Genomic DNA, 17,515 nt, shown 5'->3' with positions numbered 1-17,515 from the left:
TGCTGCTACTTTTTGTAACTGTTACTTAGCAGTCCGGATCAAGAGGGCTTTTTCTCAGCTACACATCTGGCCGTGCAGGGAAGCCTGGTCTGCCCAGTTGCTTCTCAGCCACCAATCCTGCTTCCCTGCATTACACAGCAGCTAGTCCAACAGCATAGTGTTAGAAGTTAACCTAAATTTCTCATGTCAGTACTATTTAAAACTTGCATCTCTCTCCCATAAACAATATACCCGCTGCTTACAAGGCACCAGTGTATCCGGGAGGACATCTGCACTCTCCAGTCACATGGTCGCAGGTGGCTCCATTTTGACACTGACATTTTTGATGGCAATCGTTTCCATATGTCCCTTGATCACAGCGTTCCTCGCAGCGCCAGCCTTTGAAGCCTGATGCACAGTGGCAGGCTCCAGTGATGGGATTGCACAAGGCTCCATTTTTGCACTGGCAGCGGCTACTGCAATGAGGTCCCCAGTGGTCACTATCACATGCTGAAGGAGTGGAAGGAAAAATTTACAGCCATTTTACAATAGCTCATGTCACTGCACTGAAGATACCATGAGTCAACTGTAAAGAAAAACACTGTAAAATGGAAATAGTTATGTAGCACATCCTCAGTTCTCCTTGGTCCTCAAGGATCTTGGCAGACAGACAGAACTTCATTTATGTACACAAATTAATTTCTTAAGCATGAAACCAAACACTTTAAAAGTAGTGAAGCTGTAAAGTAAATGAAAGCTCTAATCTCTTCATTGTCAAAACTGTTCATTCTGACTCTCCACCACCAAATAACAGTTAGAGTTGTAGGGAACTTCCACTTACACAGAGAAGTCTTGCCAGAAGAATAAAAAAACGTAGTCTAAATCCATAAGCAACTCTCTGTCCCACAAGGCAGTTGGAAAGCTTACTCCAAACAAGATTATGACTTTTTTCAAATCCAGGACTTCCTACTTGTTTACTTAAATACCAATATTTCTTTTATAATCTTGCAACACAGTGACAGAGCAAAACAAAAGACAAGAAGTGTTTCACCAAGCAATAGATATTAATGATTATATGTTTAAACTTCATCTAGATGTTACAAATTTGATTATCCAATGTGTCTTCATGATCATTCAAATGCTTCTTTTCTTGTCTTCCCCAATGTATACTATTAAAACCCTATAAACAAGCCACTCAGAGATTATTTCAGCATCAGAAGAAACACCTTAAGGTTAAGGATGAAATTTTTCTTAAGTGAGAAACATGGGAGTTCTATAACAAGCCAGACAATTAAGGTCACCCAGAGTTCAACAGAAATGTGCTAATCATATGGTCAAATGATCTGATTTTATTTTTATGTTCTGTTGATAGGAGTAGTACAATGGGAAAGCCTCAACTGCAGTGGCTAGAAGCCTGGGCGTTCCTCTTGAAGACTGACAACAATTGTTCTCCCAGTCTTCTCCTGCGGCAAAAAATGCCAGTCAGAGAACAGGCATACTTTCCTAGACTAATGCAAAGTAATTCAAGAATCCTCTCCAGGGTAGTAATTACTCAGCTACAGGCGCTGTTCACTCATGCCACACAAATAGAAAGGGATTAGGCTCTTTTAAAGTATCTCCTCCTTAAGATTTTTTTTTTTTCCAGGAGAGGTCGAACATGCATTCATAAATGGAGATAATGTGAGCACCTACACACAATAAAATACAGAGCAACAGAAAGTATTATATGCATTAGAAACACTCAACAATACTGTCAAACTGTCAGAACAACTGTTTATCTTCAACTGTTTATCTTATTATTTGCTTCCCTCTTTGAAGATGTAGATAGTAACCTCAGAAGTTGCCTTTCCCCATGATAAATCACATACATTCAGAACTGTTCTATGTTTATTTTCAACATGTCTGCATGGAATAGTAGGTGTAATCTTAATTATAACCAGTCCTCAAATTGTTGTCAGCAAATTAGCTATTTGGGGGTGTATATAAAATATATATGGGTGGTGGGATGTCTGAGACAGCTGCAAGTTCTGTCATGACTGAGCAGATATCCCTACATTTTTTTTCCACAACACATTAGTCTGGATTCAGATAACAGTCTTCCTCCTGCTCACAGACAAAGCAGACAATTTCAATTTCAGCCATTCCTCATGGAACAATAAAAAAACCCCAAACAAACAAACAAAAAACCCAACAAACAAACTAAAAAAATCAAAACAAATCACCGGCCCTGTCGTGTCTGACAAACAGAAGGATTCAGACTGGTCATCAGACCACAACTCTTCCAGTTCAGACCTCAGTCAAGGATGACTGCAGCCTGAACACACTCTAGATATAAAGACCTATCAAGCAAGAGAAAAACTATTTTTGGCTGTTAGGTGAGAGCTTGTGTTCTTTCAACAATAGCTGGAAATGTGGTATTTGGTACAGTGCAATAACATCCATGTAGCTGCTTGAAGACCCACCATAATGAGTCTCAGAGCCACACAGACCAGAAACATCTACTACTTCACAACCAACATTCAGACATTATAACTGCCTTGTTAGAAACTGCTTTACTTGTGAAGCAGCTAAGACCTTGTACTCCCCCTGCTCTTTTTACAATTCCATCCCTAGTCTGCCTCCCTGGGATGTACCCTGCTGTCTTCTGGAGATTTACTGACATCCAAGGTGACTGTGCTGTGTTTGCGGACTTGAACCTTTCTCAACTATGTTACTGTAGTAGGTACCACATAGAAGATAATAATTTATTAGTTTCCTGGCATGATCTTCTCACTATGTTTGCAGGAAACCACTAAAGTAAAAAGCATCACATGGCGGCTAATGGGGTTTCCAGTCTCATGACCATTCTTCTGGTAACAGCCAGGTGGGTAACAAATATTGACTATACAATTTTTCACTACAGCACAATGGTAGAAGCATTCCACCTGGGCAATGGTGGCCCCTCCATAGTACAACTGCATGATAGTCCTTTACAGAAGATCTAGCCTAGCATCTATCTGAGTTATAGGCAGAACTGTAGAGAAATTTGCAGGATTTACGGAAAAAAAGAATAATTTTGAACAGGATGGATAAATTACATATTTTAGCACTGTGTCCACTGAGAATTGATAACATTCCCCACAGGAAATTAAAGTGATTTGTCAGAAACTGATGCTCAGTTTACTATTAAAAAATAAGATGGCAAAATATAGAAATGTTTTCTGTGGTGAATTTGGTTTATTTAAAACTGATTATGGAGGTTAAATTTACCATCAGAATATTTCTACTGCTTCCTAGTGTCCAGACCAGACTCTAAGAAAGCCAGGCTAGAAGTCACACAGCTGCTACTGTGGTGGAATGGGATAGTCTTTGAGCTAATGACTATCGTCAGGTTACAGACTGTCAGCTGGGGCTTAATCTGAATAGATGCTCTGGCTGTCCTGACTGCACCAAGGTCACAGGCACACAGACATATTACGCATGCACAGGAGAAAGTGTCAGCTACTCACTTCTGAGGAAATTTGGAGCTGTAAATCATGTCTCAACACAGGGTATATGGGAAAGGGAAGCAAAGTATAGAGACAAAAGCCCTATGTTCAGAATGGTTTCAACAAAAGGACAGTGCATCTCATATACCATAACTCCTGGAAACAGTCTGAATCCTGCAGAAATGCAAACCCAATCAATAAGCCAGAGTTAAATTTCTGTATTGATCATACAGAATTAGCCTAATTCTGGTCTGTTTCTGGTTTGAAACTCTCAGACAATACAAGTCTACCATCATAAAGAAATGCTCACTGAAACTGCATGCCAAACAATGACCTTAGAAACACAGAAGCTCAAGGATTCAGCTGTGAAAAAATCACCTTCAAGAAGAACTGAAATCTGTAATACAAATTGCTATCATTTGGGGGCCTTTTGTAGCACCTTTGAAGATTTAAAGTTCTGCATTTTTTAGTATAATAACTTTAATGCACATTGTTATTATGCTGGACTAGGTGTAGTTTTATGCATGTAGTTTCTGTGAGTGGCTGGTGATTTGCAAATTGGGATGGAAGGAGCCCTGTTATTTCATTGGTACGAATTTTTATAATTTGAAGCACATCTGAAGATTTTGGTCACTCCTTTATTGTTCCTTATAAACAACAAGACATTTTAAATTAAATGGGATCACATATTTGTAAGGGTTTTTTTTTCTGCCTTTTTTTTATTGATTTCATGAAAAGGCAACAAAAATAAAAGTGCAAGTAAGTCTAAGTTTACTCCTGACAAAGGCATCGTGATCACCTACAGTTCTGTACTTCTCTAAAGAATGGCCTTTAATGAGAACAAAATATGGCTATCAAATCAAGTCAAAGAATGTTTCAGAAAAAAAAAATCCTTAGAAACTCTGACTTGTAATTATCTTTTAAGCATGCTACAGTTTCCTTTATAAAATCCTATTCAAGCCAGACAATGTTTACTGCGATGCTTTTTTTTAACATCTCCTTTCCACTTTTTGTCTTCCATTTTTGCTAATGGGGAGGTGAAAGTGAAGAATCACAGCAAAGCTAAGATTTACTTTTCTTGGTATCTCTTTTTTTTTTTTTTTTTTTTTTACTTTTTGGTTTTGTTTTTTTTTTTTTTTTTTTTTGTAGCTGTCTTATATGTAGCACCAATACAACAGAAAGAGATCTTATTCTGGTTTACACATCTTTCTGCAGCACACATTGCTGTTTTCTTCTGGAAATATGTATCATTGCCACCAAAACAGAGGAGATTCTTACCACAGCATTAGCCTTATGTATTTTTATGGTCTTTTAAAACAGCTGGAAAAAAAAATCTTACCACAGACAGCAGAAACAGAGTGAACACTCCCTCACTTGGAACGCAATATTGTGAAATACAAATTCAAAATAAGCTAACAGTGGCAAATATGCAGAATTTCTCTATCTCTGTCTCTTTAAAACTCCAAACAGTTTCTTCAGAGAGATTCAAGGAGCCACAGCCTTTAGTAAGTGAAAGTTGATTTTCCTTGCTCCAGCATGTAGAACAAAGTGAAGCTGCCCATAATTTAACACCATCTTTGATCGACCTTTCTTCCTTTCTAGGTTGTCATGTCAAGAGCAAGTTTAAATCTTTGTGCCTCCCTTTGCATCCATCCTTTGACTCTCAGATCACTATTGCCTTGTCCTTACTTTCATGGTCTTTTTGGTCTATCCCTCATCTATCACTTCTCATCCACTATGCAAATATCGACCCCACATTTACATTGCCCATGACATTAGCCTCTTCACTGCATTTTCTGATTATCACCTTACTGTTTCTCCTCAACTTGCCTCTACAACGTGACACAGGTCTCCATATCCCAAGCCATAATGCTGCCATGATGTCCTCCTCCGTGTTCCTACCTTATAACTCCTTCCCCTTGTGATGTCTGCAAAAAGTTGACATGGCAAGTGTGTCAAAACCACTACCTGTCATGGTCACTTATCAGCGTTTGCTTCCTTCCTCATCTCCTATGTGTTTCCAGCTCTCTGTTATCTCTTTCCTCTTCCTTCAATCACAGGTTCTCAGGGGCAGAGGCAACTTTCTGTTCCATATCTGTACTTGCAGAAAGAGTTCACAATTCCCTAGCAGGAAAAGCCATGAGATCCACCAAGGAGCACAACTGACCATCATCTACAACTAGAAGCAGATCAACTGCAATATGCTCTGTTTAAAAACTATTCCAGTTGTTTGGATAAGAGGCTATCAACAAGAAGAGTAACATTTCTAGGAGGCCCTACAAGTGACTTGCATTATTAGGGAATAACCACCACCAATATCCAAACATAGCCACTGTAAGTAAAACAGATCAGTTTTGAGAAAACTTTATCTAGAGTAGCCCACTGACAACCTTGTTATCATATATCTCCCTACGGTTGTCCAGAATTTAGCATTTGAAAGAATGACTCTTTCATTTGTTCCAGAAGCAAGAAACATGCCTGCCTTAACATAAGTACACATTAATGGAACAAATATTTTAGATATCTAACTGGCAGTAAGTACAATCTGTTGAATCACAAGAATTTAATAACAAAACAAAATTAAGTTTTTATGAAGGCAGCATTTAAATTCATAGGTCAGAGAAGCTGCTCACCTCGACTATTTCTCTGATGACCTCAGTAAAGAGACACCCAGAACAAGTCCTCCCTTTTCTCCATCAAAAATTAATTCCCATCTAACTTTCAAGTGTCGATAGAAGGGAAATGTAATTCTAGTTCATGTGTTAGATAGTCTTGGTTTTGCATACCTGAAAATGTGTTTACTGTTTTGATGAAAGAGAGTGCCACAATTGCAGCATGAAGGCTTGCAAACACATGGAGTACAACACACTTCAGACTAAAATTTGGTCAGAAAGCTGGAATGGTGTCCTTCTTGACAGAAAAGGAGGTATTTCATATACCATGACAACAGTCAAATAGTTCATGTATTACATAAAGGCATCAGGTACCTTTGGCCTGTGCAAAACTAAACTTGGATACTACTTCATGGATCCTAAATTACTCTTAGCTGATAAGGAAATGAAAACCATGTTTCCCTTATGCTAAGGACATCATAACCAGGTAGATGCTACCCTTAATGATCTTAATTTCTGAGTGTATTCAGAAAAACATTCACTGACTCACTAATGAAAATCATGACAAAAATAGGAATGTTCCCACTCATCTAAATCCACATTATTCTTATTATTTGAAAGCTGAGATAGTATTCTTGAAGCCACTCTCTGCTATTATGGTTTGGTTAGCTATAGATCTACACTGATGGCACTCATTTCCCTTAGCATATACTTGCAGGATAGGAAACAGATAATAATTCTTCCAACTGGATTTAAATCAAATAAAAGCAAATTCCCACTGATTCTGAAAGCTACAGATACTTAAGTTTGTTGCAAATTCAACAAGATGCATTAAGCCCCTAGTGACATCTATCTTTATGTCAGCCTGGATTGCAAGAGACTAAATGTGGAACATGGTAAAGAGAAATTTGAAAGATAATTAGATAATGTCAGGAAACAAAGCCTGTTATTCTGAAAAGTAGAATAAAAACATCCTCTAGAAAACCTTCGAAGTCTTATTTAATAAAAACATGAGATAATTCTCCATGGTTTTGTTATACGCTCTGTTATAGACACTTCGGGATGTTACAAAAATACATGTGCATGCATATCAGCAAAGAAAGCTTTTTTCTTTAGAGAATCACCCATAATAATTATAAAATATCAATGCTTTTTAGTAAAAGATTTGTTTTACCTATATCCCAGACACAGAAATGCATAGTAGTGGCTCTTTTCAGAGCACACTTTCTTTTAAATCTGGATTTTCTTTGAGTCTTTTGTTTCTATCTGATTTCCTTTGTTAGACTGTAGGCTTCTTGCCCTGTGGCATATTTTTCATTCGTACTTTTTGTTTTGCGTATAAGAAAGGATTTTTATTCAAAATGTTAAGCTTTAATTTAATTTAGGGATTTTTCTTTTTTACTTTGTAAAAGCCTTTTCATCCATGAAGTGGAAGAACAATGAAAATGTGTTTTTCAGATCCTATAAAAGACAAGGACTCTGTGCCTTTCACATGCCCTAAATTGCAGAAGGCTCTTTAATGTGTTTTGGACATCAGAACACAAGGTTGGATAACTGCTAAGGAAAACACACACAGATGGGTCTTGGTGTTCATTTTATTTTGCTACTGAGATAAAACCTGTTAAAAATAATAACTTTTATAGGAAAAGTTACAAAATCATAAGAATCTGCTTGTACTGTATAAATGGGCTGTTGTCCATCATCCTGATTCTGCACAGATCTCCTTGTAGTACCATATATTAACCTTTTCCTTCTTTTTTGCAGTAAGTGGAAGGTCATCTTAACTTCTAAATTAGCAACAATTGTTACCTTTCACATTTTTGGAAACCTGCTAAGTTAGCCGCTGACAATATGTAAGTCCATCAATATATAAAACAATATGTAAAATTATATATTGTCCATAAAAGCAAATAGCTCTCTGTCAGCATACTCTGCTGTTTCATTTGTGTGTTACCAGTTTCTCAGTTCTGGCAATCAAGCCTTTCTGATGTAAGCATGTTGTTAAAGCCAGAAATTATTTCTACAGCCAGGTGAATGGCTTGGAAAACATAAGGATGAGCTAAAACGTGTTAGATGAGCTTAGTGTTATCTTGCAAACTCTGTTAGACAAAATGTTTTTGACAAACAAAAACAACGCCCTGGTCAAAAAAGCTCAATCCAAGACTCACAAATTGTTCTATCAGGAGTGTATAAGATGCTCCCAGGCACCTTGTCTGGTACCCACACCAAGGGCAGTGTTTCACTTGGGATGCAAGTGTGTCTGTGGAAAACAGTGAAACATCCACCAATGCAGGGTTAATGGAAATTACAAGCTCCACTGAGAAACTGGCAGTGCTTGTAACTCACACAAGCTATGCCAAGGGATACAGTTTCTGCTACATTCTGCATCCACAAAGTCCCATGAAGAAAACAGTGAGTGTAATCTGTGAACTTTACAATCCGCCATGACAGTAAAGGAAATCTGCCAGTAGCAGAGCTATCACACTTTAGAAGTTTCATTACAAAGTGCATTTAAAGGTAAGAAGATGTTTCCCTGAGATGCAAGCTTTAAAGACTGTTTAATGCATTAAGGAAAAGGTCAGTTCTCTTCCCATGCTTTATGAACACCTGGAGCCAAAGGACACCTTAGCAAAACTTGTTCTACCCCCATGTCCTCACACTATAGTGCCAGTGAAACTATAAACCACTAAGAGAATCGAGTTATAAATTAAAACTCAGCAATTCAAAAAAATTTCACATTACCTGAATACAAAAAAAACCCAGAAAATGCTTATCCACATTTCCACAAGCAATCTCAACATACTTGTCATAAACCCAAAACATGCGATGTCCTTTTTACTTTACCACTAAGGCCAGATGAAGGATCACAAAGGCCATAACCTTTGCAAACAAATCAGTGTAATATTGATTCTGGCCTTTTGCCCCCGCTCCAGCTTATTCAGAAAGTGTCCTATTGATTTTGAAGGAATTATTTGTGGGCTATTAGGCAAAAGAAGAAAAACAAAATTAATGTCCTGATGGTTTAGTGGAACTCCATGTTAGGCTGCACGTGTATCTATCTCACATACATGTTCAAAGCTGACAATCACGTCCATATATTATGTATTACAGAAAATACCAGTGCAAAAGTGTGAGCAGAAAACAGGCAGAAAACATGATCTGCAAGCATAAAACACAGTTTGATCATCTCTACAGATCTAGACAGCCAACTATCACTACGTGTAGCAACTTTTACAGAAGATTGGTTTATACACAACTTGTAGTCAAAAACACTCTTACAACATATAACGATCCACTCTGACATATATAAGCTAAAAAATATATAAACAATAATCCAGTTTAAGAGGGAAAGGTTGTGCTTGTTTTGTTTTCAGTAAGATCTACTAGTTTACATTTTCAATCTACAAATGTACCTAACTTTAGCATTATGTCCTTTGTTCTAAATTCTGTCCTTGTCCCTAGTCCAGAACCAATCAGCTTTTACTCCTGAAGTTCATAAACGGTTCTTCAAAGGAGTGCTGACAGCATGCTGGTTGTGCTGATTCTCTCACTCCAAGGGACAGGTTCAGCATGTCTTCTGTCCACTCATTTATCACTGACCTGACTACGGTGTTTGGTCAATAAATCTTTATTAGGATAAGTTGTTTTGCAGGACTGTCATCTCCTGCTAGAATGGAAGTGTTCTGCAAATCAGTGATCTCTCAATCCAAGTAGTTTTTCTTTTCAGATATATGGACGTTATCATCACCTCCTCTATCACCTCCCACTGAAAATCACTGCAAGCAAACACTGCCTAATATAGTACATTACCTTTAACTAAAAAGAAAAGGTCCAAATAAAAAATACACCTCACAGAGGAAATGTTCCCCAAAGAGGTACTATTTAACTAGCAAATTCCAAGACCATCACTCCGGATTTACTCACAGAAGAATACACCCAATCCTATATTCCTCTCAGGTGGGATGTCAGGTTTTCAGAAAGGCAGAGGACGTTATGGAGAGTAGAGTTATGGGTTGGGAATTAGGCACTGAAAGAGGACAGCCTCAGTGGTCTAGTCAAAACTTTATCTGTCTTTTCCCTGAACTGAAAGCAGCTGCTGACCTAGGCTATTAGGAATTAGGCAAGGCTCAGCACAAAAAAAGAGTTAACGGCTGTTACAAAAGGAAATGGGAGTTTCTCAAAAATCTTAGTCCCTAGAAAAGTTATTAGGCCATAGCATACAATGATAAGTGAAAACAAAGGGAGAAGCTTGCTGATTCAGTTTTTACTGCACAATGCATTAGTTTAGTCCACACAATCGCTCCTGTCATTTTTGGAAAGAACACTATAGGAAGCACGTCTGCAATTAGAACAGAAAAGCCATTGCCACGTAGAAGCCATAGCATACAGTTTAAGATTTTATTTTAGATAAACTTGCTAAATACATTAAGAAACAACAGATAAAATCAAGCTAGAGGTTGGCAGTTGGAGACACACTGCAACAGGACTCTGTTCTCAGATATCTACATCTGAAATTCCTTTGTAAGGAGAATAACCAGTCCTAATAGAGAAAGGATAGTACTTTGGACAAAAAAGTTTAGTTCTGCAGTTTTACAGAAAGTTCAGTGCTTAAACAGATTAGTTGCTTCCAATATGTTTGTGTCCATTAAAATAAACAGATTACTAGATCTGGAAGATGGCTTAAGATCTCACACTTGGAGAAAAAAATTCTCCCTTTCAGCAACAGTATTTTATTTGGTAAATGGTAACCTTAAATTAAATTCCTGATTGTCTGCCTTTCAGAAATGCTGGCCTGCCTTGTAATCATTGTTCCTTGTTCATTGTTTAGTTAAACAGTTACACAGTTAAAATGTTTATATATGATGGACATTATTACAGTATACCAATTTTCATGTATTTTTATTGAATTAATAACTTGTCATATCAACACTATTATTTAAAAAAGCACCTCTTTATTTTATCTCATTGTACCTTTCTGTTACTAAAACTAATCAAGCTGGGGTTCAAGCTAAAAATACATTTAAAGACAAAATATGAAAATATTCTGTATCACAGAATCACAGAATGTTAGGGGTTGGAAGGGACTTCCAGAGATCATTGAGTCCAAACCCCCTGCCAGAGCAGGACCATCTAGTCTAGGGCAAGTCACACAGGAACACATCCAGATGGGTCTTAAAAGTCTCCAAGGACGGAGACTCCCCAACCTCCCTGGGGAGCCTGTTCCAGTGCTCTGGAACCTTTACAGTAAAGTTCTTCCTCATGTTGAGGTGGAACTTCTCGTGCTCCAGCTTGTGACCGTTACTCCATGTCCTATCACAGGGTACAAGTGAAAACAGGTTGCCCCTTCCTTCCTGACACCCAGCCCACTTATATTTATACATGTTAATTAGATCCCCCCTAAGTCTTCTCTTCTCCAGACTAAACAGCCCCAGGTCTCTCAGCCTCTCCTCATACAGCAGGCGTTCCAGTCTCCCAATCATACAGGGCAAGCAACAATAAAACTCAGTGCCAGAGATCCAAACCCCTCTCACTCACTGTCTTTCAAATATTACCCACTGCTTTTCAGTTCTCTTGTAGCTCTCAGACACATTGATAAGGAAATCATGCACACGTAACAACAAAGAGCAGCACCCAAATTCAGGAGGGTGATTTGCTGAAAGCAACATCTTTCTTAAGTTTGTCTGCATGGAATGGGATAATTAAAAACAAATCTCCCTGTAGTATATACACAAAAATATCCTCTACATCAGCCTACCCCTCTTCTCCTAATACAGCAGTAGTGATGTGAAACAAATTTCAGCACAGTTTTAGTTAGTTCTAACATTATGCAGAAGCCTCTATCACTAACCTGTCCAGAGATCACACCGTCCAAAGGTAGATGAACAAAGGCTCTTTCAGCTTTAGCCTCTTATAGACACAAAACAGAAAGTATTTTTGTCATTGAGGCTACTGTGAAAAGCAATAAAAGGCAACCAGCTGAGGAGGAAGCACAGCAAAAAGAGCTGCATATGTGTTCAAAATTAGTTATACTTGACAGGTAAGGGAAGACAACTCCAGAAAATGCTGTGAGAGGAAGGATTATCAAATAGATTTAGAGGTTCCTGTATCATCTAAAGTGCTCCTTCAGCAAGTTTTGGACTTGGAAATCTCAATAAGTAACAACATCTCCCTGTTCTGTGTTGTCTAGTAGTACATGTTTCTTCTCCATGTTTGAATAGTTACAGTAGAGGTCAATACATAAGGCTTTCAGAGAGAGAGCATTTTTACCAATTTCTTTTTATAATCCAACACACTAGATTAAGATCAGCATCACAGCAGCATTACATTGCTAACTCTTGTAGTTTTGTACCCTACACAAGACTTGTTTTGTTAGAGCTGTTTATGAGAAGAATTTCATACAAGTGAATCACATGTAAGCATATACAAAGACTATACAACAAAACTAATAATTTTAAAATGGTTCAGTTCTCCCTCATATAATTTTTCATTATTTTTATTCACTTTCTCTCTGTGTGTCTCCAAGTTCACAGAGCATACTGCCTGAACAACAGATCACTTTTTTGTTCATCAAAAAAGAACACTTCCCTATTTTTGTCATTTTGTTAAGCAGAATGAAATGATGGAGAAAACACAATCATGTTCCATTTGTCCTGATGATTATCTAAGTTTTTCACAGTTGTTATTTTTATAGCAATTTCATACTAGGTAAACTAGCAGTGCAATATCTTTGCAAGCCATCAAGATCTGGTTTATGGATTAGAATTTTATATGGTCTGTGACATTTAAATTATCAACTTTTTCTTTTATTGTTGACTAAAATATGCTCAAGTGGACAGTCACTAGTTCAAAAAGACCCATTTTGAACTCGATTGTAATGAAGCATACCACTGTTAACAGTAGCCTAAACATTACATTTCCAAAGACCTTACAAAGGGAAACAGAAAGGTGGAATAAAACACAGATTATAATGAACTAAAAAGTCAAGAATTACTCTGAGAAACTCTATTTCAGGCAAAGGAAAACAAGAAAAATAAAAATTCATGGCCTACTTAAACAATTACTTTTGAGAGAGGAAGGGATAGTGCACGTTAGATGCCAGCCCTGCTATCAAGGGTTCCTGCCCTCTCTGCAGACCTTATTGCCTTACTGCAGTCTGCAGTGCCTGGTTTTATACCCTAGAAGTCCAGAAAACTGCAGCGACTAAACAGGTCATGAAGAGGTATTATTTTACTTCTTTACTTTGTGGTTTTGACATTTTGCTGTGTTCTCGTATCATGTGTGTGATTGCCTTGATCTTCATGATGTCTTTATTAAGGCTGACCACCTGCTTGCTGAACTGCATGTGGCTGGGCCCACATGTCAAGCAGGAAAGGGGCCCACCTGCCCTGTCTCCTGCCCCATGAGTCCTCAACACTCCTCTCTTGCTATCCTCATCTCCGGCATACACTCCCATGGCTAAGGTGAAGGAGAAACTCGGGAGAGACGTGACTAGTAAGTGAGACTGAAACAGAAAGAGACTGAGCAGACAGGTACGAACTAGTGCAAGGAGGAACACAGTGAGGAGAAAAAAAGGACAAGTTAACGGCAGAATGAAAAAGGAGGATAACGTTGTGAGGGAGACTTTGCTCACAGCTTTTAAACATGACCTGGCACTATCATGCTTTCTGAACTAAGAAAGCAAACAAAAAAATATTTTTTTTTTAGTTAAAATGTAATTTTATTTACTTTACTCCAGATGTCAATTTATGTATTATCAGCACACTTCTGATCATAAAATAGCTTACGACATTTAGTGCTGCTACAGATAACATTGTTTAACACAAATGAAGAAAAATCAGGTCACACAGAGTAATCTGATAACTCAGAACAACCCCCATGACCAGAAAGCAGAAGCAGAAGTACTGGATCAAGCACAATCTGCCCAAAAGAGAGGACAACACTGTGGAAATAGCACGAGACAGGCAGAAACAGGTGACTACTCACCACTGGAGCAGTTGGGTCCTCCCCAGCCAGGCTCACACTGACAGGTGTTTGGAGCAATACAACGACCATGGACACATTTATCAGCACAATGAGCTGTCAGAGAAGACAATAAAAAAAGAATTAAAGAACTTCTAACGCTAGGAACGACATTCTAAAGTGATTCTTAATTGAGGTCTTTCTTGTCTCAAATATCTTTTAAAAGCAAAATAAATATTGGGGTGTCAATATTTGATATCATCTCTTCAAAACAAATTTACTTAATTCACTTTTGTTTTTCTTAAGTTTGAAGACTCCAGCTAAAACCATATTGCCACTACTCAAATACTTCTCCATTTAACAAAGAGATAAGTACCCAAAATTTAATGAAAAAAGTCACAGTATGATATAGGTTGAAAGCCCATCTAAACTTGGTCCTGGGCAAGAGGCTGTAGGTGGCCCTGCCTGAACAGGCAAGTTGAACAAGATGATTTCCACAGGTCCCTTGTAACATCAGTCATCCTGTGATCCTCTGAAGCAAACTCTCACACAATGAAAAAGAGGGGAACTTCTGCATGCCTAAAAATGGGGGGTCACTTGCAACAGCATGGATGAAATACATTTGCAAAATATATGTATTTTAATATTGATTTTTCTCAATGGTTGCATTGTTTAAATGAAACAAAACCAAACAGATAAGTTTAAAGCAAGGCAATAGATATAAATTCTATGTTTATATAAACTTGAAGTGCTAAGAAAATCTGCTTGAAATTTTTCCTTTTTTGTTTTTTTTTACTGATTTGCAAGTATGTATTTCTACAATTAAGGCTTACTTTGAAGTAGAGCTTTTACCTGAAATTTCTAAGCAAAACATAAGTGGCATCAATATTCAGCCCATCGATGTAACTGACTCAGAATACAATACACTGAAGAGGAAGAATCTGCAACCAGCATACCCTTAACTTTCCAAAATACATACACTGTAATACTTTCCTTCTAGTCTGAACAACAGCAAAACTTCAAAAATGCACACATCCTGAGAGCTGTCTTTGTACCGGTATTTCCAGAGAAACTAGAACAGGAATCTGATCAGTATACCAATGAATACAAGGTGAATAAAGGGAAAAAACCACAAAGTTGGTGTTTACAATGGGACTACAAGTGAATTACTTCAGTTCTGAATTGACTGAAAATGCTCTACAGTAATTACAAAAAATGTTTGCGGAATGATTTTTCCTAATTAAACATGATGAAGCACGTTGGTAATCTTCATATTTTGTGTAGCCAAGGAAAGGGAAGGCCACACAGAGATCAATCATATATGTTATTAAAATCATTGGTTATCTGGGATTCCAGCCACTAACAGCATATTGTTACATACTTTAATTTTCATTCTCAACTTTATTTCTAGTAAGCTTCTTTTCAGATGTGTGTTGAGATGATCTTCATTAGAAATCAACAAGGAGAACAGGAATTTTTAAATTTTATAAGACACAAGATATTAACACAAAGCTATTTCATTGTTCCCTATTTATTCATTATGAAAAGAGTGACTTTAAATAATAGATATACAAAAATATATATATAAAAGAATTAAAGATATCGAGCTTTGGGTTTGGCTTGGTTTCCTTTTGGTTCAGTTTTTTAAGTTTCTTGACACGTCAAAATATATCTGATGAAAGAATGACTTATTTCAACACTCTGGATATACATAAAAATCTATTTTGTAACCATTATTTTTCTTTAGGCACCTTATGAGCTTGCTGATCCTTGGCAACTGAATCCTAGTTAACATTCCTTAAAGTACAGCAACTGTAAAGAAATTATTAACGTGAACCTGGGGATAAGAGAACCAAAGTTTACTATATGACCTACAAAAAAACATGCAAGGTAAGGGAACACAAAAAGCACTACAACAAACTGAAAAGACACTAAGGACAGAGATTTTATTTTCTCTTGGTTTTCTATGAACTTGTTGAACATTATATAAGAAAATACTTAACATGCAAAGGCAGGAGAAAAACTTAACATGAATTCTTTTTAATACTGAGTAGTGTAAAGAAGCACCAAAAATTCACTGGCAGCAGTAAGCTGCATAAGTTGACTTTTGTCAGGGAAAAATCCATTAACATATGTAAAGCAATCTGAGCTTACTCTTGCATATTTCCTTTGTACATCTTATTTCTCCTATTCTTCTGTGTCCTATTGTTTCATTCAAAGTCTTGTCTAAAAGCTTGCCTTGTCCAACTTACAGATCTATTTCAGTGGATCATATACTTTCATTTTCTTGAAAAGAAAAGACCTGCTCTTTCTTATAGAGTATCAGCCAACTTAATGATCTGTGAAATATCCGCTGTTTCATGTGCAATTCCCTTTAGCAGCCCTTTTCCACACCAGGGAAGGAGCAGCCACATTCCCCGGCCACTGGTTCACCAAGCTGCTGGAGCTCTACTCCCACCTCAATTGAAGGCACTGGGACTTCTGTAACCAGCTGAATGAACATGCCCCTGCTGAGGAAGCTAAGCAATGTGAATCAGAACGAAAAGACATGTGTAATGGGCATAGGGCATCAACATCATTACTAGAGCAAGCTGAAAGCAATGTGAGGCAAGAGCTTGGCCAGCACGCCTACAGACATCCCCTAGAACCACAGCTTCAGGATTAATGACTCATCTCAGGGACATCAAGCCAGTCATGCTAGAGGCATAGAATGTATAATACAATTTCAGGTCAAGTTGTCACTTTCAAACACTGATCTCATCTCACAGTGATATCAGTGAAGAGAGAGAGATGGTGCTCCAGCCCCAGAGAAGATTGCAGTTCTAATGCCTACTTATGTGCTGATGGGCTCCAGCACACCCACTCCAGTGTAAAGGCAGACTGCTCCTCCCTTGCTCTAGCTACTTAAAGTACCACAACTGAGTGGAGTAAATCCTGTGCCTCATATGACTTCCACTTCCACTTCTGAAGTATATGTGAAGAGTGGAACACTGTAGGACTTGAAATTTCTGAATGACATTTTATGAATCTGCTCTCTGCGACCAAGAAAGCGACATTAAATTATTTCATTGTAAGTAACCATAAAAAACATTTGTGTAACTGTGCATTGCATTATCTGATGTTAAAAGATGACACAGAAGTCTTTCCAGTTTAAAAAAAAATTAAAAAATGTATTTTTAACTTTAAAGAAAGTTTATGCATGCATTTTAGGATCTGTTGCTTTTTCATTTTAAAAAGCTAGACAGAAATAAATTAACATGAAAAAAGCTTGAAATATTTAATTTGTAATTATGTATGAAAGTAAATAACCAGGAGAATCAAATATGGTTGTGCAATCAGACTTCCACCATTTAAACAAATTAGTCATATCATCAGATGAGCAGATACCTGAAATCATACAGGATTTAATGAGATTTCGTACTTGAAATCTATTAAATAAAATTCCTCCCTGATTAAAGAGAATTTGTCATCATTTACCAAAGGGAAATCACGCTTGAC

At 37.4% G+C, this 17,515-nt stretch overlaps 1 protein-coding gene across 1 annotated transcript in view; it reads right to left on the bottom strand.

The window, feature by feature from the left end:
* MEGF10 (multiple EGF-like-domains 10) overlaps nucleotides 1-16,520 on the bottom strand; it is a 63,462-nt gene extending 46,942 nt beyond the window's left edge. Inside the window, exons 1-3 of the mRNA XM_008944042.1 lie at nucleotides 16,412-16,520; nucleotides 14,042-14,134; nucleotides 243-489 (exon numbers count right to left, since the gene is read on the bottom strand). Of these exons, the coding sequence (XP_008942290.1) occupies nucleotides 243-489; nucleotides 14,042-14,134; nucleotides 16,412-16,520 (449 nt within the window). The remainder of the gene's footprint in view (nucleotides 1-242; nucleotides 490-14,041; nucleotides 14,135-16,411) is intronic.
* Between the last annotated feature and the right edge of the window lie 995 nt (nucleotides 16,521-17,515).

The sequence above is a fragment of the Merops nubicus genome, unplaced genomic scaffold, assembly GCF_000691845.1.
Source record: "Merops nubicus isolate BGI_N331 unplaced genomic scaffold, ASM69184v1 scaffold31877, whole genome shotgun sequence".
In the NCBI taxonomy this organism is placed as follows: Eukaryota; Metazoa; Chordata; class Aves; order Coraciiformes; family Meropidae; genus Merops; species Merops nubicus.
Note: the sequence above shows the minus strand (reverse complement) of the source record. Positions and strands in the feature narration are given on the sequence as shown.